The sequence below is a fragment of the Pisolithus orientalis genome (genome assembly GCF_024613125.1).
Source record: "Pisolithus orientalis strain OTSU chromosome Unknown F5J12scaffold_43, whole genome shotgun sequence".
Lineage (NCBI taxonomy): Eukaryota > Fungi > Basidiomycota > Agaricomycetes > Boletales > Pisolithaceae > Pisolithus > Pisolithus orientalis.
The window spans coordinates 128606-150348 of record NW_026260824.1 but is presented as its reverse complement, the minus strand read 5'-3'; the positions used below and the strand labels follow the sequence as shown (position 1 = coordinate 150348).

Sequence of the window (21743 nt, the reverse complement as noted above, 5' to 3'; positions counted from 1 at the left end):
TCACTTCCTTCTTTTCTCTTTGGCATTGACAACTCATTCTTGTGTGAAGGATGACTGCCAATGTTCCTGGCTGTCATTCTATGCATGAGGGCTATAGTCTTCATCTCCATTCATCAGCAGTATCCATGTCCATGTCACCAAACACCTTTGGTGTGTGACAGTGTGCAGCATGCCGTCAATCTCTGCATGCAGTTGCTGGTGAGCTTCTCTCATGAGAATTTCTGTCAGTACCCAAAAGGTCATGTTGGTTGGACTCATGTATGATCTCCAGAGGAAGACAAGCAACAGCCTGGCCTTTTCTTCCAGCCAGAGCTTGGTTTCCCTGAAGATGTTTGACCATACCCTCCATTAGATCTGTCATGACCATGACATTGGCATAAGTCCCTAACATCTACTCTGTCCTCTTCTGCCATCTTCCAGTCCATTCCTGTGCTCCTCCAACCCTCCTGCCACATCTCCACACCTCTCTGAGGTTCCCTGTCCATATTCCAACCAACTCTGCCACCTCCACTTGCAAGCCAGTCATGTGGGGGCCAGACCTTCATCTGTGCCTCCTCCAAGACCTTGGTTAGCTCAGCAGGATGTTGGACTTGCCACCCTGCATTCCAGTTAGGGTCCCACCCTTGTGTTGGCTTTTCTCCATTCTTCCACTCCATTGGTATTTACCCTTTTTCCCCTCATTGTAGTAGTTCCCTTGTCTCAGTTGAGGTCCCTGTTGTCCCCATCCTCTATCCCTTGTGTCAGAGGTACTGCCAACCTGTCACATGTTTATTGGCTTGCATTCTACACTGCCCTGCCCTTGACCTACACTCTATATAAGGCTGCATAGTAATCTGATGTAATCAGTACAAATATCAACAATAAAGTCCCTACTTCCAACTCCCTCTGAGTGCCCTCTGGAGTTTCATCTCCACTCCTCTGAGTCTGCTCTGCCTCTGAAATATGAGGGCTGAGCTTGTGCAAGGGGGCAGCACACTAGCTGAACCCAATGCCCTCCCATCTGACCTCTGACCTCTGACTCTGACCTCTGTCCCCAAAACTTCCCTCCAAACTCCTCTGCTCCTTGTTTCCTTCAGACTTTGACCCTGTATTCCACAGCCCAACCCACTCCTACTCCACCATAAGAGGAAGTCAGGGGTGTTGTGTGACTTTGACAAGATCCCCCAATGCTCTGACATCTGCTGCCACCAATAGGAAGGGACTCTATGCAGTCCTGCATAAACCCTCTTGTCCAAACAGATTATGTCATTGTAAACATCATTGGTGAATGATGGGCCTGAGGTGCATGGCACAATGCTGCAAGCTGACATCTGCTCACAACCTCCATTAATGACACTGCCTTTGCCTCCTTCTTGGAATGTGTGACAAACATGCTAATCTCCTGGAACAGCTGCTGCACATATATCATTGCAAACTTACATATTGAAACTTTGGCCAAGGTACATCCAACTATGGGGCTATCTGATGCTGTAGGATCTCTTGCAAAGGTAGGACATTCTCCTGCAGTCCAGAGATCTCCTTAATCAGCTTGATCTGCATGGAATCACCTTTGAAAACACTGTGTTGTCCCTGCAAGATTGCATTGATACTGTTGGGGGAAGAGATGACAATCAGTTGCTGGCTGCCAATAAGCATTTTGAGGTTTGGCCATGTTATTTACTGGATACAAGATGGTGTCAGCATACCTGTCAACACAGGCTCAGTGGGTGTGCACTTACTGACAGTTCTGCAGGAATCCACCTGAATCAAGGATGCATTGGATGGCTGTGCTGGTGTATAGGAGGAGAGTGGGCACTACAGGGAGGTATTTCCCTGCAGGAGGGTACCAAGAATGAGATGATACAAACACAACCATGATGGCCTCAGAAGTGATCATGATGAGCATGTTAAAAAAGGCTATGAAATCAAAGTTTCAGACATGGCCTTTTGAATGATACAGGGTTTTATGTTTATGACCAATATGGACAGGCAAGCTGGTGTGATCTGCATTGGCAATTGCTGGAGATCCCTAATGCTCACACTGACCATGGTATGCTCAGATGTAAAGGTTAGTGGCATTTCATACTTCCCCTTCTTCTCAGTACCTGAACAACATAGCCTGCTGTCCTAATGTTGTCCTTTCATTTGTGAACTTTGAACTGGTGCACTTGGCAATGGTCACCTGCCAGCAGGGGTAGTACATCACCAAAATTGCAGAACAATGAGATTCAAATATATACAAATATATTCAAGGTGACACCAATGACACTGTAGATAAAGAGCAGTCATGTAGTAAAATCTACAAAAATGCTCTTTTACAGAGAAATGCCTGTTGATGCTGATGTTAAATAGAGTTTCAATGTCAGTTTCATTGACATGCTCATTGTCACTGTTCACTCTCCATGATATAGCAGACAACAACCACATATATCATGATCATCACATTACAACACAATCACACCACACATGATAGCAATACCTGTAGCTATTTGCAGGTATGCATCACTAGTTGGTGTTTGATGGTTCCATCTAGAGAAATCCACAGAATACTATACAGAGCAGGTGTGGGACTTGGAGAGCAAAACAGCCAGGAAGTGCATGAGTGAGAGAGCAGAACAAGACAGCAACAAGTGGATATATAGAACACATGATGGCAGCTGCCTCAAATAAGTAACCACCCAATGACAGAACTTAGTGAGATGAGGCATGCACAAGTTACTTTTTCTTGGAAGCCCACAAGCTTGATCTCTTTGTTATTGTTTCCTTGGTTGGCACCTTACTCTTATCCTTACTCTTATTGGAGTGTTTGCCATGTCCCTCCTTTGTCATCTTAGAAGGCCTACTTGTGGTGGCCTTCCTACCCTGCTGTGAATCACAGTCTGTTAATGGACTACTCTGTTCACCAGTGGAAAACATCATGCTGTGCTTGCATTTGAGTTGTGGCATCCAATCAGTGATATTGTTCACCTGCAAAGTAGGTGAAGGATCCAGATTTGCTCATGATTGCCTTTGGGCACAGGGTTCTGGTTCTGAAGTAGAAGGCTGTGGTGAGTGCATGAAGGACAGCTGACTAAATGAGGAACCTGCATTTTCAGGTGACTGGACTGGAGATGAGGGAGCAGATTTTTGTGAGCAAAAGGAGGACAGTTGACTGAATGAAGAACCTGTATTTTTGGGTGATGGACTGGAGATGGGGGGCTTCCTGGTGATGCCCTGCAGCCATTTGTGTGATGTTCTGAAGCCAGGGGCTGTGGGGTATTTGGGAAGGACACCTGAGTAAAGAAATGCCAGCCACCTTTGGGTGTTAACAAGGATGCTACCATTCTGATGCTGCTTCCTCACCTTATGGAACAGTAAATCAGCTGATTGATAATGTCAAGTGCAATAGTACATACACAGTTGCATCTACTAGCAAAGCCTGCAGGCTCCTCACAGAGGAGCCAAGTGAGCTCTGCGTGGTCGAATCCAAGCCTGTCTTTTGAACTCTTCACATTGACAGGTGCATTGACAAGTTTCTTGTCTGGATGGGGAGCTGCATAAGCTGCAATCATAGGCTTAAGATGACTGGTGTTATCAGATCATGTCTGGCTGATCACTTGTTGCATCTGAAAGAAAGTCACTTGTTAGCCACATGATGCACTAGACTTGTGTCACCATTGGCTTACCTCCCACATGAGAAGTGCAGTTTCGCCACTCTTCTTCTTAATGAGATCTATGAAGTATGGCACATGCTCCTTCAGGTAGTCATATATGCACTTGTATCAGTTGCATTTCTCAGGGTTGCTGTGATCATATGTATGAATACTGCATATATACTGCTAAATGATGTACTTACACTTTTCTATGGATCTTATTGCAGGCCTTTCTAGCACTTTCATCATTGGGTGCTCAATGTCATGACCATGACATCAGAATAAGCCCCTAACACCTACTCTGCCCTCTTCTGACATGTTCCTGTGCTTCTCTGCTCTCTTCTGATGCATTCCCATGCTCCTCTGACCCTCCTGACACATCTCCACACCTCTCCAAGGTCCCCTGTCCATGTTCCAACCAACTCCACTCAACTCCACCCTCAGGCTGGTCATGTGGAGGCCAGACCTTCATCTGTGCCTCCTCTGAGGCTTTGGTCAGCTCAGTGGGCTGTCAGACTTGCAGCCCTGCATTCCAGATAGGGTTCTGCCCTCATGTCAGTTTTTCTCCATTCTTCCACTCCTTTGGTATTTACCCACTTTCCCTCATTGTAGTAGTTTCCTTGTCTCTGTTAAGGTCCCCATCATCCCTATCCTCTATCCCTTGTGTTGGGGGGACTGCTACCTGTTATACACTTATTGGTTTGCATTCTACACTGCACTGCCCTTGACCTACATCATATATAAGGCCATGTAGTACTCTGATGTAATCAGTACAAATATTGAATAAAGTCCCCACTTCCAACTCCCTCTGAGTCTGCTCTACCTCTAAAATATGAGGGCTGAGCTTGTGCCAGGGGGCAGCACACTAGCTGAACCCAATGCCCTCTCATCCAACCTCCAACCTCTGACTCTGACCTCTGCCTCTGAAACTTTCCTCTGTACCCCTCCACTCACTGTTTGTTGCATATCTTACCACCCAGTGGTTGGATTCACTTCAGACTTTGACCACTGTACTCTGCAGCCCAACCTGCTCCTACTCTGCCCTAAGAGGAAGTCAGGGGTGTTGTGTGACCTTGACAGTATATTCATACTCTCACTTGTGCAAGCTCTCTCACTTCCCCTACCACATCTGCTATGCCTCCCATGACATGTCACTGACAATGGGATGCTACCAAGGCCCTTGCTACAGCCTTGCCAGACCCCTGACATCTCCCTTCAGTTGTTGAGCCCTTCCAGAGCTTCTCCTCCAGGGGGCACTCCAACTCTGACCCTGTGTCAAGTTTGTGAAGTCTGGGTTTGAGGCCAGACTGGAGACTGAAGTGGGCATGAGGCCAAGGGGTCAGGATCAGGGGGAAAGGCAAAGATACAGAGGGTGGACTGTTTGGACTTAGCAACTGAGGATGCAGCACTAGTCCCTTGCATGGGTTTCAGTCTGAGTCCAAGGCTGAGGCAGGGTTATCAGAGTAAACTTAGTTGATTTCAGACTGAGGAGTACAAGCCAAGTATCTATGGGTTTATATACTAGAGACAGACTATAGTACAGAGACTGGTAATGCTGGTCTTGCAAGGATTGCTAAGATGATTGGTAAGAATAGTATTAGTAATGTATGACTAAGGTGATGGAGACTGGGACAGGGTGGACTGGGGACAAGACCAGGCAGAGTTCAACCAAAGTGACATGCACTGCAAAGCAGTGTTAACCATGCTAGACTAACTGGGGGTAAGTGATTGGCAAGGCCAAGTCTGGCTGGGGTCAAGGCACAGTTATGACACCCTGCTCCAGACAGTGCCTCATGTGCTGCACCCTCCATCCATCAGCAGGCTGCCCTCTTCCCTCTGCTCTCTGCCACCTCCTGTTGTCATTCACCCTGGCAGAGATGGATGAGGCAACCCTGATGATGACCCCAATGATCCTGACTACCATCCTGGTGATGGGCCTGATGATGAGGATGATCCCAACAACCTTGCAGATCCCCTTGATGAGCCAGTCCTTGCTTTGACCTGGGCAATCCATGCCCTAGACTGCTCCAACCAGTGCTCCAGAGACTCCACTCCATGAACCAAAGTCTGCAAGCTGGATACCTTTGATGGGTCTGACCCTAAAAAACTCCATGAGTTCTTGGTCCAATGTGAGCTCAATTCCCAGGACCACCCTTGGGCATTCCACTCCAACTGAGCCAAGGTCACATATGTGCAGTCCTACCTTAAGGGCATGGCATTGGCCTGGTTTGAACCAGACCTCCTCAATCTGGATGATTACCTTAATCATCTGCTGTGGATGGATGACCACCATGAGTTCCTCCATGAGCTCACTACCAACTTCAGCCCTCCTCATGATGCTGCTGCCAATGCCATCCAGCATCTGGAAAACCTTACCATAAAGGACTCTTTGCATATTGCAAAGTACTTAGTGGAGTTCAACTGCTGGGCTTCTCAAGTAAAAGACTATGGCAAAGGTGCACTCCACCACTGCTTCTACTTGGGTCTCCCTGACCACATAAAGGATGAAGTGACCTGTGTTGGCAAGCCTGCCACTCTTCATGCACTCTGTGAGTTGGGCCAGACAGTAGATGCATGCTACTGGGAGCACAAGTCAGAAGTCTCCCACTCTGCCAAGCCTCCTCCTGCTGAAAGAACTCCACTCTGCACCTCTGACTCCAAGCCAAAACCCTCTGCATCATCCTCCACCCCTAAGTCTGACTCTAAAAAGGCCAAAGTGCCAAAGTCTGACATCGACCATCTCCTTGGAAAAGATGGCAAGCTCACAGCAGCTGAGCAGCTCCACCACCTTACTGGTGGGCTGTGCCTCTTCTGTGGTGAACCTGGCCACTCCACCAAGGATTGCCCAAAGTCAACTTCCTGTGCTGCCAAGGACCATGCCACTAAGGCCACCACTCTGACTGCTCTGCCTGTGGAGAGGTCAGAGCCAAAAAATTAATCTGCTCCTCCAGGGAACCTGTATGTCCTGGAGGAAGTGTTGATCCCATCTGTGCAGAAGTCCACCTCAACACATCTGCTCTTTCCAACCCTAATTCTCTTCTTCTGATCATTTCTCTTCTGATTTCTCTGTAGATACTTTCCCCACTCTGGTCAACTCAGGCTCTTCACACTGCTTTGTTGACCCTACCTTAGTTAAAAAATATAAAATCCCAACAAAAAATGTCTCTCCACCTATTCCTCTCCAACTGTTTGATGGTACTAGTAATACTGCCATTTCCCGAGTAGTAGATTTCTCTGTCTGCTTTGCCTCTGTGTCATATCCATGACTCTTGGACTCAATCCTGGTCCAGTCCAGACCCCTAGCCCCTATCTCCGGTCCATTCCAGCCTCCCAGCCTTGTGCTGCTCCACCCTGGTCCTCCCAGGTCCATGTCCAGGTCACCCAGACATAACTCTGGTCTATTTTCCTTTGTTTGTACTATATTTAGTCTAGTCTCCTTTTGTCTGACTCTGCTTACTGTACAAATCCTGTGTCTGACCCTAGTTATGCCAGTCACCCAGACTTTGACTATTAGCCTTGGCACAGCCCCAATGGCTGTCCATGCTCTTGCTAATCATCTGGCTAATAGCTTATTCACAAGCCTGGCTTCATGTTCATTATCCCAGACCAGCCTCATGTATTTAACCCCTGTACTTACTTTGTAGCACTCCAGTCAGAATATCAATTTAGTGTTACCCTCAACTCTGTACTACACCCCAACTCTACTCTATAGCTAAGGCCAATCCTTAAGCTATCCCTGGCCCCTGTCCTGGACCTCTCCCCAGCTTGCATAAGGGTACAGCACATAAGCTGAGACCAAGGGAGGTAGATCCAACCCCAGACCAGCTTCCCCCTGTGTGCACTCCAAGACTGGTCAGTTTCCCATGCTACCAGCCTTGTTCCCATGCTCCTGGCCTTAAGTCTGGTCCTCTGGACTTAACTCCAGTCCAACCAGACTTGGCCCCTGTCTCCTGGCCTTGACTTTGGTCAGCTGGACTTAGCCCCTGTCACCCAGTCTTGAAGCCTTGTCACCTGAGGGTGAACCCATATGTAACAGATTCTGCCTCTTCATTGGTCTTGGGACACAACTGGCTCACCTGCTACAATCTGTCAATTGACTGAGCAGTATCTCATTCTGACCCTCAATACAAAGATTGCTGATGCCCTTGGTGCCTCTGTCACCTCCTTTCATGACTTCCACTTCAGTACTGACACCCTCTGCTCCATCCACTCCTCTGACATCAGCTCCACTGCCTACTCTGATGGCTGACTTGCCATACACTGCTCTGCATATCTCCCTCATTGGAGCTGCAGCCTTTGTCTGTGCCTGTGCCCTTCCTGGCTCCACACAGTTCCACTTGCACCTCCACCCTGAAGATATGAAACTCTGAGCCTCTTTGATGCCCTCTGCACCTCCTGATCTCTCTGCAGTACCCTCTAACTACCATGAGTTTGCTGATGTTTTTAGTAAAGCAAAGGCTACTGAACTCCCTCCACACCACAGCTTCAATTTAAATATAGATCTCAAAGAAGAGGCTTCTCCACCTCTAGGCACTGTCTACTCCCTCTCTCTGCCTGAGCTCGAGGTGCTCCACACCTTCATAGATGAGCACCTCAGCTACAGTTTCATTAAACAGTCAACCTCCACCCATGGTGCTCCTGTCCTCTTCATTAAGAAGAAGGATGGCTCACTCTACCTCTGTGTGGATTACCAAGGACTCAACAAAATCACCAAGAAAGACTACTACCCACTTCCTCTCATCTCTGACTTGCTTGATTCTCCAAGCCACACTAAAATCTATAGTAAAATCAACCTCTGCCATGCCCACCACTTGGTCCAAATTGGTGCTGATGATGAATGGAAAACTGCCTTTTGCACTCACTATGGTTCCTATGAATGGTTGGTTATGCCCTTCAGTCTTACTAATGTGCCAGTAGCTTTCCAGCAGTTTGTTAACAGCATCTTTGCCAACATGCTTGATGTCTGTGTTGTTGTTTACCTTGATGACATCCTCATCTACTCCCACAACAAGGAGTTGCACCACCAACATGTAAAAGAGGTCCTCCACTGCCTCTGCCAGCATAGCCTCTTTGCTAAGCTGGAAAAGTGCAAGTTCCACCAAGACTCTGTCAAGTACCTCAGCTATGTCCTTTCCCCATCTGGTCTGACCATATCCACTGATAAGGTCCAGTCCATTCATGATTGGCCTGAACTGCACAAGGTTAAAGACATCCAGTCCTTTCTTGGGTTCATGAACTTCTATTGTCAGTTCATTAGTAACTACTCTGACATAGTTGTTCTGCTCACCTGCCTCACTCAGAAGGGCACTCCTTGGAGCTTCTCCAAAGAGTGCCACTCTGCTTTCCTCCACCTTAAGACTGCCTTCACCTCCACTCCAATCCTTACTCACTGGGTGCCTGATGCCCCTGTCATGGTTGAGACTGAAGCATCAGACTATGCCATTGCAGGTATCCTCTCAATTACCTGCTCTGATGGTGAACTCTGCCCTGTTGCTTTTTACTCCCACACACTCACTGCTCTGGAGCTCAACTATGATACTCATTATAAGGAGTTGTTGGCAATCTTCAAGGCCTTCCACCACTGGCAACATTACTTGGAAGGCTCCACCACTCCTGCTGACATAGTGACTGACCATAAAAACTTGGAGTATTTCTCCACCTCTAAGGTCCTAAGCTGCCATCAGGCTCATTGGTTGGAGTATCTCTCCCAGTTCAATCTAGCCATCCATTTCTGCCCTGGCTGCCTTGGAGCCAAGCCTGACAAACTTACCCACCACTGGGATGTTTACCCAAAAGAGGGGGATAAGGACTACATGCAGGTAAACCCTCATAACCTCCACCCTGTGTTTACCCAGGAACAGTTTGCTTTGTCCCTCCATACTACCCACCTCTTGGCCCCTGTTCTCCAAGCCACCATGATCTTTGATGTTGAGCAGCTCCATGCTGACATCATCTCTGCACTGCCCTCTGACCCCATCTCCACTTCCCATCTCCCAACTCTGACAGACCTCTGCTGGTCATTAGACCATGAGGGCCTCCTCCACCTCAATGGCCACATCTTTGTCCCTGACATTGATGGCCTCTGCCTCTGAGTGCTTCAGTTTAAGCATGACCATCTGCTTGCAGGTCACTTTGGGCAGACCCACACTGTAGAACTTGTTTGCTATGAGTATGTATGGCCTAACCTCCACACTGATGTAAACAACAATGTCAGGTCCTGCACCACTTGTGGTCACAGCAAGGTCCCACATCACTGCCCCTTCAGCCTACTGAAGCATCTTCCCATCCCTGAGAAGCCATGGAACTCCATCTCCATGGATTTCATTGAACATCTCCCCAACTCTGCAGGCTACTCTGCCATCTTGGTTGTTGTAGACTGCCTTTCTAAACAGACCATGTTCATTCCCACCTCTTCCTTACCCACATCTTTTCCAAGCATGGAGTACCCACTCATGTCACCTCCAACAGGGGTCCAGAATTTGTGTCACACTTCTTCTGCTCCCTCAGAAAGGCCCTAGATATGTGCCTTCATTTTACATCAGGCTACCACCTGGAAGGCAATGGCCAAACCAAGTGCATGAATCAGACCCTCGAGCAATACTTCCACACCTACTGTAACTATCAGCAAGACAATTGGTCAGAGTTACTCCCACTAGTGGAGTTTGCTTCTAATAATGCACTGAGTGCTACTACTGGAGTCTCTCACTTTTTGGCTAATAAGGGATACCACCCAAACTTGTTGGTTTACTCTGACTGCAATCTCACCTCTCCAAAGGCCCATAACTATGTTGTGGAGCTTTCTGCCCTGCATGACTTCCTCCACACTGAGATGGCTGCTGCTCAACTCCACTATCAAGGTCTGGCTGATGCTAGATGCATTCCACCACCAGAGTTAAAAGTCAGTGACCAGGCTTATGTCAAGGCCAAGTACTTCTGCTCCACCTGCCCTTTGGCCAAACTTGCAGAGAAGAACTTGGGCCCCTATGCTATCATAGCTAGGCCTGGTATGCACTCCATCACCCTCCACTTACCTGATGCAATGTGGGCCATCCACCCTGTCTTTCACTTGTTGCAGTTAGAACCTGCCACTCCAAACCCCTTCCCTGATTGGCACCAACCTCCACCTCCACCTGTTGAGGATGGTGACCTTGAGTATGAGATTTCAGAGATCCTCAACTCAAAGGTGGACCACCACCACCACCACTGTCAGCTACTGTATCTAGGCCATTGGGGGGGCTATGAGAACACTGATGATGAAACCTCTTGGGTGCTGGCAATGGAGTTAGAACATGCTTCCAAGTTGTTGGCTGCTTTCCATGCTCACTATTCTCACAAACCTGGACCTTACTCACCTCTGTCATAGCTTTGCTATGGGCTTCAGGGGTTCAGGCCCTAAGGGGGGGATACTGTCATGACCATGACATCAGAATAAGCCCCTAACACCTACTCCACCCTCTTCCAACATGTTCCCACACTTCTCTGCCCCCTTCCGACACATTCCCACACTCCTATGACCCTCCCAACAGATCTCCACACTTCTCCAAGGTCCCCTGTCCATGTTCCAACCAACTCCACTCAACTCCACCCTCAGGCTGGTCATGTGGAGGCCAGACCTTCATCTGTGCCTCCTCCAAGGCCTTGGTTGGCTCAGTGGGCTGTCAGACTTGTGGCCCTGCATTCCAGATAGGGTTCTGCCCTCATGTCAGTTTTTCTCCATTCTTCCACTCCTTCAGTATTTACCCTCTTTCCCTGGTTGTAGTAGTTTCCTTTTCTCAGTTAAGGTCCCCATCATCCCTATCCTCTATCCCTTGTGTTGGAGGGACTTCTAACCTGTTATACACTTATTGGTTTGCATTCTACACTGCACTGCCCTTGACCTACATCATATATAAGGCCATGTAGTACTCTGATGTAATCAGTACAAATATTGAATAAAGTCCCCACTTCTGACTCCTCTGAGTTCCCCCCAGAGTTTCATCTCCACTCCCTCTGAGTCTGCTCTACCTCTGAAATATGAGGGCTGAGCTCATGCAAGGGGGCAGCACACTAGCTGAACCCAACACCCTCTCATCTGACCTCTGCCTCCAAAACTTTCCTCTGTACCCCTCTGCTCACTGTTTGTTGCATATCTTGCCACCCAGTGGTCAGATTCACTTTGGACTTTGACCACTGTACTCCACAGCCCAACCTGCTCCTACTCTGCCCTAAGAGGAAGTCAGGGGTGTTGTGCAACCTTGACACTCATGCTGTTCACAACTGACCCAGACACATATGGACTATACTGTTGTCACACACCAAAAGTGTTGTGGATATGGTTACAGCTGACTCTGCCCAACTTGTTGACAAGTTGTGTGCTATGCCATGAATGGAGATGAAGACTATAGCCCTCATGTATAGAAGGACTGCTGGACATTAGGAGTCATCCTTTGCACAAGAATGAGTCATCAGTACTAGAGAGAAAAGAGGAAGCAAGTTAAGCACCCATCAAAAGTTTTTAGCACCCATGTATGGCATTCTGGTTTTCATCACATCTCCACCATTTCCAAAGATATTGACTCCATTCTCACACTTGCTTGAAGTGCCCAGCCATGCAAACAGCACTCCATCCATCATTTTGCTAAGTCCATCAGAAATGGCCACCTCTTCATTAATCATCTTGCTTGTCTCTTTTGCCAGAGACAGTGGCTACATATATCTGCCAGGTGTTCCCACAAGCTTCTGTCCTGAAGCCCCCTGGTTCATTCCACCATTGTCATCCCTGTCTCATCCCATGCAGCTTTGTCAGCATGTTCTCCTTGTCAGTATGACTTCCAGAATGATGTTCCTTGGTTGCCTCAGGTCTGTCACATGGTTAGAGAGGTCTTATGTGGTTGTTTCAGTGTCCAGGTGTAACACATTCTTGAGTATGTAAATATATTTTGTTTTTACTTTACTTTGTTCTGAGCAAGTATGACACAGACAACATTCACAGAATTCATTTTTAGTATATACCATGGTCTACATTGTATATACTAGCAGGGGAGGGGATGAAGGGGGGGGGGAAGGGAATTGTATGCTGGGGGGGGAATGCTAGAATGCTAGATGATTAAAAGAAAACAACCATATACTGTATTCAGAGGGTGAGGTGAACATTCTGACCATCAGATGAAGTACCTTGGTCCTCACCACCTGCAATGCCTTTCTGCAATGCAAAATTCTGAACACACAGTTGCTCCAGCTGAACCACAAGCTTCATCTTCTTGATCTCCTGAGCCACCATCGCTTGCTCATGCACATGCAGCTTGCATTGCATTTGCAACTGATGCTCATGATCCTCTGCACAAGCTGACATCCTCTCAGTCATCCTTTGCACAAGAACAAGTTGTCAGTGCTAAAGAGAAAAGAGGAAGCAAGTTAAGCATGCATTAAAGGTTTTTAGCACCCATTTATGGCATTCCAGTTTTCATCATATCTCCACCATTTCCAAAGATATCAACTCTGTTCTCACACTTGCTTAAAGTGCTCAGCCATGCAGTTCTTCCTTCCAAATTTGGAGAGGATCCTCACACCCTATGCATTTCTACAGCACTCCATCCATCAGATGCTCATTTTGCTAAGTCCATCAATCATGGCTGCCTCTTCATCAATCATCTTGCTTGTCTCTTTTGCCAGAGACAGTGGCTACATATATCTGCCAGGCATTCCCACCAGCTTCTGTCCTGAAGCCCCCTGGTTCATCCCATCGTTGTCAGCCCTGTCTCATCCCATGCAGCTTGGTCAGCATGTTCTCCTTGTCAGTATGACTTCCAGAAGGATGCTTACTTTTCATTTTTTGCTTACTCATCATGATTGCTCAGTCCTTACTCATTACTTACCAAGCATTTGTGCCTTGTTTGTCACAAGCTGTTCCCCCCCCACAGTATATAAAACCCTGTGTACTTGGCTACAATCCACAAGCAATCAAGAAGCAGTCCAGAAGTCAGTTCAGTGCATATCTCATCATTGACAGTTGAGGCTCATTTGGAAGAGTCTAACCATCCCCATTCATCATCCTAGGTAGTTGAGGCTCCATCAAGGGTCTATCTACCTTCATTCATTATCTGAAGTATCATCTGTGCTTTGTCAGCACACCTGCTTAGTCATCCATCCACACCTGTGTAACTCAATGACAACTTGTGCCAGGAGCACCTCCACTTGAAGTCCCCCCCCCCACATTAGATTTTCTTCTGCACTCCAGGTTCTGCAGAGGAAAACCACCACTTGCACATTATTTGTCTTTGGTGTTGGATTTGTTGGGTTTTCACCAGCTTTCCACACTTTGACTCACAGTGGTTGGAGTTACAATGCAAGATGTGACACAATGTGACAAACATTTTGCAACCCTGTCATTTCATCATCCAAACTGGCACCTCTCTGGCAGCTTCTACACCTCACATATTACTCTCTTTTTTATCAGAAGTTTCTTTATGCATCATTCTATATGTACATGTGTACTTTGTGTATTATTTACTGGTGTGGTTGTGTAGTTCTGAGATATAGTATTTGGATTTTGCAAAACTGATGAAATGTTAGTACACACATTTAGATAAGTTACCATATTTAGTCAGAAAGGGAGGTTGCAGTGCAGTGTGGTGCATCTGGTGCATCACACAGTGCAAACACTGCCCAACTTTGAGCATGCCTAATAGCTTTCATGCTTGTGTTGCTTGCAAGATTGTCATAAGTCTGACCAGCACCTGTCTGCCCAAGCAATGCAATATATTTCTGATATTTCTGCTTCAAGCTGCAAACTCTGTAAGTGAAAATAGCAAAAAAAGGGGGGAGGAGGGGAGAAACATACACATCAAGATGACTTCAAATCAGACCAGTGAATATACATGGGTTGTCCTGAGCAAGGGCATGGATCTCAACAGACTCATTGCCTGCTGAAAAAATTTCCTTTGCAATCTCCACATATATGTCATTCTTCCCATGGCACAACTGCTGCTTACTTCTACCTTCCTCTGGAACATCCTGTGTAGAATCAGAAAAGAGCTTCTTGTGAGCTGCTTTGTGAGTTTTACACCATCCAATAAGGTGATTGGTTCATGCAGTGTGCCTTTTCCCACTGAATCTGAATATTTGGCTGCTTTGCAACTGATTTGGCAGATTGCAATGATGGGAGACCAGCAGAGCCTGGCCCAATTGCTGGGGCCATCACTATGTCGAGTGAACAGTGAGAAGTGAGTGGTTCACTTACAAAACTTGGCCAAAGTTCAATCAGAGTTTCAATCTCCAGGTTCTCAGCTGGAAACTCACCAAAAAAACATGTGAGAAACACATGAAGCTCCTCAGACATTGAGCTGACCTATTGACAAAAACCTGACCACTGGTTTCATCCAGCCCACTTCTTCCCCTTATGCTGCACCAGTCCTCTTTGTGAAGAAGGACAGTTCACTCCAGTAATGTGTTGACTTCTGGGGCCTTAACAAGCTCACCAAGAAAGACCAGTACCCCCTACCACTAATATCTGACCTACTAGACTCCCCTAGTCACACCAAAATCTACACTAAAATTGACTTGAGGCACACATACCACCTTGTCTGGATTGCACCTGGAGATGAGTGGAAAACAGCCTTTAGAATGTGCCATGGGTCTTATGAGTGGTTGGTGATGCCTTTCGGTCTTACCAATGCCCTGGCCACCTTCCAATGGTTCATCAATACAATCTTTGCAGATATGCTAGATGTCTGCATCATTGTCTACCTCAATGACATCCTGATCTACTCCAGAGATGAGTCTTCACACAAGCAGCATGTCTGGGAGGTTCTTTGCCAGCTCCAGTTGCATGGCCTATATGCTAAACTGGAGAAGTGTGAATTCCACTCGGACTCTGTGGAATATCTGGGCTACCACTTGTCCTTGACTGGCCATACCATGTCCTCAGAAAAGTCAAAGCCATCTGTGACTGGCCTGAACCCTGGAAGGTAAAGGACATTCAGTCCTTCCTGGGCTTCACCAATTTTTATTGCCAGTTCATTTTTAACTACTCAGACATAGTGGTACCTCTAACCTGGTTGACATGCAAAGGTGCTCCCTGGAATTTCTCTGAGGGGTGCCACTGGTCTTTCAACAAACTCAAGCAGGCCTTCACCTCTGCCCCAGTCCTAACTCATTTCTCCCTGGATGCTCCTATTACTGTTGAGACTGATGTGTCTGACTATACCATAGCCAGCATTTTGTCCATCACTGGTGGTGATGGTCAAATCCAGCTGGTTGCATTCTACTCTCACACCTTACAGCTGTTTGCAAAATGATGCAGAAAATCTGTTTGACCATCAGACTGTTCAGATATAGCTGGGATAGGACCCCAGAAGTACCTTAGTGGGTAGCTACTGTCTGTTTACCATAGTACACTACTAATGGGTTGAGGCACTCAAGGTGAAGATGGGGTACAAATAGTGTTGGAGTGTGAGTAAGCATGCTGACTTGGATAAGTACAGGATCATTGGTGACTAGGGCAGTGCTACAAGGAGACTCAAAAGTATCACTAGAAATACAGATTTGTAGCTGAGAAAACAACAAGAATGAAAAAGCCCAAAAAATGCTGAAAGGCCCAAAGCTATGACTTGAAGAGCTAAAAATACAGGGGCAAGGGCTGACAAGCTTGATAGCTGAAAATGATAGGAGGAATGAAAATGGTTAAAGCTCTTTTGTCTTCATGGTTGCTTTTGGGGCAGTCTTTCCCTTCTCCTTTTTCTTGAGTCCATAGACAGAAAGTGAAATTGTGAAAGAATGTAATTTTTCTGCATTGGGAATGGGGGATTGCAACAGCAATGACATGTTGAAAAACAAGTCTGCCATAGGGACAGTCTAAGTATGTGCTTACAGTACACACTATTACCATAGAGGTGGTTTCGGGGTCCTATCCCAGCTATATCTGAACAGACTAATCACCAAACAGATTTTCTGCATTGTTTTGCAAACAGCTGTAACAGCCCCAGAGTTAAATTATGACACCCATGAAAAGGAGTTACTTGCAATCTTTGAGGCATTCTGGACATGGCAGCATTACCTGGAAGGCTTTGCAATACTGGTTTACATTGTCACTGATCATAAGAACCTGGAGTACTTTTCCACCTCAAAGGTATTGGCCTGGTGCCAGGCACACTGGTCTGAGTTTCTGTCACAATTCAATATGATGGTGCCCCAACTTCTGAAAAGCACAGTTTTTTCAAAGGGATTTTTGTTGACTTCATCATGGGAGTTTGTTGGTGTCCAAACTGTCCACCATCATCTTGTTAGAGAAGCATGAAGGGCAGGGTGGGCTAAAGCACAGGGTAGGGGTAGGTTAGTTTGAGTTCATAAGGATGCATGGAGTGTTTGGTAAGGAGGATGCCTCCTGAGATGCCCACTTCCTTTGTACAGCTGCAAGCTACCACCATCTTTGACCCCCCCATACAAATGTGCATATCTCTAAACCCTGCCCACTTCTGACTTAGCCATGTATCCACTCACTCTGCCCATTCCCCATTGCTCACCCATCCTTTTTGCAATCACACACATCTTTTTTCAGTGCTGGCAGTGCTATATCAGCCCTCCTGCATGCCTGACCTGTCTGTCAACTCTTCAATCCTGACCTATCTGATGAACTCCCCTTGATGTGATTGGGCAAATATCCTGCTATTTTTGAATCCTTCAATGATGGCTGGTGTCTTGTCATCAGGGATAATTCTTGTCCATGCCAATCATCCATCACTTCCACTGCTGAGGGAGCCCAACAAGATATAGGGTTGGTCCCTGTATGGGTATTTGTTAAACCTATGAAAGGCCTCACCCATTGAACAGCCTATGCATGTCTCAAGTGTGGATGTACTCAAGCTTGGTCTGGGTGGCACAGAACCTTCAAGCAATACAATGATCTCCTGGTCAAATTTCCCATAGAGTGCAATCTTACATGAAAACTTTTGCTGTTGACACACAGTCATTATGCCTTTCACTGTTCACTTTGAATGATATGTCACTGTGTCCCTTGCTGTGTCACCCTGTTATTTGGAAACACCAGTCCATTTTCACATAAGCTTAGTTCTGGCATATACTGTTCTTCCATTTTGCCTGTTCTGTGCAAGTATCAATCATTGTTCTGCTCCCCTTGCTGTGCAAGAAAGTTTAAGATATGATGCCAACCAAGCTCATCATCACATGTCATGCTTCTATCAATTGCCTGCCACTATTAGTTGTGCATTGTTATACCCATTCTCATTGTTTTTTTTTTGCAGTGATACCTGTATGGAATTGTAACACCATACCCTCCACACCCACAACTTGTTGTTATGAATCTGCTGAGGCTTCTTAATTCTATAGTACCCATGCTACTGATTTGCAGTAGTGAGGTGCAAGTCAAGTTACATACTTGCTTGAATCATTCACCTTATGCCAACTCTTCAACTCATCCTTGCACTGACTGTGGATAATCAAGATGAGTGTTCCTTTTGTGTGCTGAAGTTGAAGACTCAGAGGCTAACCCACTACTAGTATGTCATTTCCTTTGTTGAGGTACATTTTTCCACATTAGCAATCTGTTCATCAGAATAAACTGGGCTGTACAGTTGCATGATGTGTTAGGTGTACAGCAAATTAGGACCAGGGGGCTGGCCATAGCCTCAGGTCCAACAACACACACACACAGATATAGTTTTATCTATCTGAGTGCATCCTTTTTGTTTGTTGACACACTCCTGTGTTCTGTGTGTACCAGTGGGTACTCTGCATAACACTAAGAACACCTCGTGTTTCTTGTGCATTCTATTGTTCTGCTGACATGCTGTGCAGTGTATTATAGGCAGCCTGCATAACTGCAGAATTCTTTTGTTCCGCCAAAGTTGGAGAGGACCTACAGATTGTGTGCGCCACCATCATTTCGTGCATGGCACTAGTCAATAACCGAGGAAATTGACAACAGGAATGACCATTACAGCTGTAATGGACAGTGTGAACTAAATTTGGATCTCCGAGACGGCCGAACAGGAGATGTACTTAGCAGCGATGAGGTGGCACGACTCTAGACGCTCAGTACTCAACGTTCAACGTCAACCTCCAGGCTCCCATCACCACACAGCACTAGTGCCCATCTAACGCGACTCCTGTTCTATATCTTCACCTGCCAGTGACCATGCCTGGTCCCAGCGGCGCAGCAGTGGAAAGTCATTCTCCGCCATCCTCACGCACAACTCCAGATGCTAGCCTGGGTCAATCGACTGCAAGCAACCGAGACCTCTCTGCGGCGAGCGGACAGCTCCATGTCCACGGCGTTCGGTGCGTTCGTCCACTTTTGTCTTCATCGAGATAAACCTGATTCATGACAACAACCAAGTATTAACGATGCGATACGTTCGGCCACGGAAGACGTCCACAAAGCACAGCAATGCGAGGCAGACAAAATGCTCGAGTACATGCTGAGGCGTGCTTCGGAGACGCCAGATGACCTTGAGAACTTGGACAGTTATACCCTATTGGGCAGATGCATGGCGCAGGTTCTGGGCATATGTAATGAGGAGGTCAAAGATATCAACGGATTCCCGGTCTCGAAGATCAAAAAGGCTCTCGTAGAATAGTAAGTTTCGTGACTTGCGTGCTGGTGTTGATGTCAGTGTTCTTTGCTAACGTCTTGTACCAGCACGGCGTATGAACAGGAGGATGACTTGTACCAGCCCTTTGTCCAGGCGTCCAACACTGCTCTTGCGTACCTGCGGGAGCTAGATATCGTTGGTATGCGTAAAGGGGAAAGCGCGGAAGTACAGATGTTCTTTCAGCGCAACGATCCAGAGGTCATCTCTCATATTTCAAAACGCAAACCAGATATCGTCGTTATTCCATTCGCGAGGACTGGAGCCAGCGACTGGGGCGACCATGTATCGACGATAGGCCCAGGTAAGGCACCCACGGCGAGCTCGTGGAAGGATGTGCTCGGCGTCTTCGAGTTCAAGCGACCCAAGTCGGCAATGAGTTCTCCTCCCGCGAAATACATCGTGTCCGACTACCGACCTTCCAACCCAAAGTTTTTGAAGAGTGGCAAAGATGGAAATGAACTGGAAGAAATTGAGCCGCAAGAGGCTCCTGTTGCCAAGCGAGCGACACTCGCAGGACAGGGTCTGCGTAAGTAATGGCACTACACTGTTCAGTCAGGTTTAACATGCAGATCAGTTCGCGACATCACTTCTGAAAGCGCTCAAGTGGCACCCAGGAAACACCTATTGAGGGCCGAGCCTGAGTCTCGCGCAAGCAAGCGGTCCAGGACCGAGGAGCCCCTGGCACACGTAACAATCCAGACAGCGTTGTACGCTGCTGAAATGCAGTCCGCCAATATTGCGGTGAAGCATGCCCTCAATTGTATTGTTATAGGTGCGTATTTTTTCTCGCTTGTGAGCGGATTGCGCTGGACGCCTTTCAGGCGACGACATATGGATTTGGTATTACGACCATCAAGGCCACATCAGCGTGGCAGGGTTCAATTTTGTTCAGGATCTCCCTCGCTTTCTGGTGCTGTTATACGCTCTCCAGCGATTCAATTTGGAGGACTGGGGTCGAAACACAGCTTTTCAACCGAATCTAGAAGGGGACCACATCAAGTCTCACACTACCGAGGTCGAAAGAAAAATACTGACACTGCACAACTGGAAGAGACGCGCCCGGATTGGGCTGGGAGGACGTGGGACTGGCGTTATGGACGTCACCTGCGATTCACCAAAGCTGGAGAAGCCGACGGAAACGACGGCCGACGCCATGGTGGCGAAAATTTACTGGGCGGAGGAGGCACGAAATAAAGAGGAAGGAATTTTGAAATGCGTCGAGAATACTGCGAAGAATGAGGGGCACGCCCAAGGACACGTGCCGACCTTGGTCTTGTCGAAGAGGTTTCGGTATTCCACCCATACAATTAGGAGGGCTCTTGGCCTCACGAACCCTGAGAAAGGCAGCCGGACGCTCGTCCTGCTCGTGTTCAAGAAGCTTTCGCCAATCAACGAGCTCAAAGGCGACCAACTAGTTGACGCATGGTGGCAATGTGTTTTGTGTAAGTCCCACTTTGTTTTTGCGGTGCCTTGGTTCTGACAATCATTCTATTCTAGGTCACTATGCCCTCTGGAATGACGGGATTCATCATCGTGATGTGAGCTGCGCAAACCTGATGTACTATAAGGTGGGCGGCAAGGTGATGGGCGTCCTAAACGATTACGACCTTTCGTCTTTGGCAAGTTCTCCCAACCCGTTGGATGACGAGTGGACTGGAACAACACCGTTCGTGGCGATCGATCTCCTCGAGGAAGGTGGTCAGAATGGCAATGTGAAGCACCAATACCGCCATGATATGGAATCGTTCATCTGGGTATTCATCTGGATTTCCCTGCAGTACAAGGACGGCATATCGCTAGAACCTGGACCCCTGGATTCATGGGGCAATGTCAATGCCCGTGAATGCGTTGAATTGAAGAAGAATTTCCTGTCTGCCGCTGTCACTGGAGTGCCTGACAACATCGACAACCTCGCTCTTGTGTTGACGCTCGCGAAATTTCTTGGGCAGAGGCTCAATGCCCGTAATGATTTCATCATTGGGAAAAGGCTTGCTCTGTCAAAGGCGCAAGGTGAAAAATCAGAGACTACTGAACAGCTTGAAGGGATTGTTGAGGAATATAACAAAAAGGTTGCTGAGAAAACACCAGAAATGGTGCTTGGAGAGTTGTGTCGCGAAGTGGCGCAGTATATTAACAAAGATTATGGCCGGTAAATTTTATCTGTACAACCTATGACATGCCAAACAAGCACAACAGGCTTGCCACAGTGACATAGAATATACTTGGCTGTATCAGGGTTCCAAAAGAGGAGCATTTCTTGTAATTTCTTGTATTGAAAATGCCACCACAAACACAGGAACTTTGTTCTCCAGAAGTTTGGCATTGGAGAGCTGGGGATAAATAAGTATGACATCATAAACCAAGCAGGAGTGAGGAAGGGGTGTGTCAACTTGACAGATGTCCAAGACCTTGCTATTGCTGATGCAGTCCCTGATGAAGGTATTGCTCCATTGTTGCACACAGCACAGTTTAAGTCTGTTCATCAAATGAATGAATGGTGCATCCTTATATCAAACAGTTTGACCCACAACCTCAGAACACCATT

At 47.1% G+C, this 21743-nt stretch overlaps 3 protein-coding genes across 3 annotated transcripts; 1 reads left to right on the top strand and 2 right to left on the bottom strand.

Moving 5' to 3' along the window:
* Nucleotides 1-2694: 2694 nt before the first annotated feature.
* F5J12DRAFT_785820 (uncharacterized protein) lies at nucleotides 2695-4064 on the bottom strand (the record flags this gene model as incomplete). The annotated part of the gene is made up of 4 exons (XM_051743307.1): nucleotides 2695-2946; nucleotides 3375-3533; nucleotides 3645-3734; nucleotides 3912-4064. The coding sequence occupies 4 exons, from the start codon at nucleotides 4062-4064 to the stop codon at nucleotides 2695-2697; spliced, it is 654 nt and encodes a 217-aa protein (XP_051596086.1).
* A 10215-nt stretch (nucleotides 4065-14279) lies between these two features.
* On the bottom strand, nucleotides 14280-14675 carry F5J12DRAFT_690794 (uncharacterized protein; the record flags this gene model as incomplete). The annotated part of the gene is made up of 2 exons (XM_051740379.1): nucleotides 14280-14380; nucleotides 14468-14675. Coding segments are annotated over 2 exons (309 nt in total), but the record flags the coding sequence as incomplete, so codon positions are not given.
* A 3911-nt stretch (nucleotides 14676-18586) lies between these two features.
* On the top strand, nucleotides 18587-21359 carry F5J12DRAFT_416820 (uncharacterized protein). Its single transcript, XM_051739318.1, has 6 exons — nucleotides 18587-18884; nucleotides 18943-19182; nucleotides 19246-19718; nucleotides 19773-19970; nucleotides 20020-20640; nucleotides 20696-21359. The coding sequence occupies exons 1-6, from the start codon at nucleotides 18742-18744 to the stop codon at nucleotides 21349-21351; spliced, it is 2331 nt and encodes a 776-aa protein (XP_051596084.1). The 5' UTR covers nucleotides 18587-18741; the 3' UTR covers nucleotides 21352-21359.
* The last annotated feature ends 384 nt before the right edge of the window (nucleotides 21360-21743 follow it).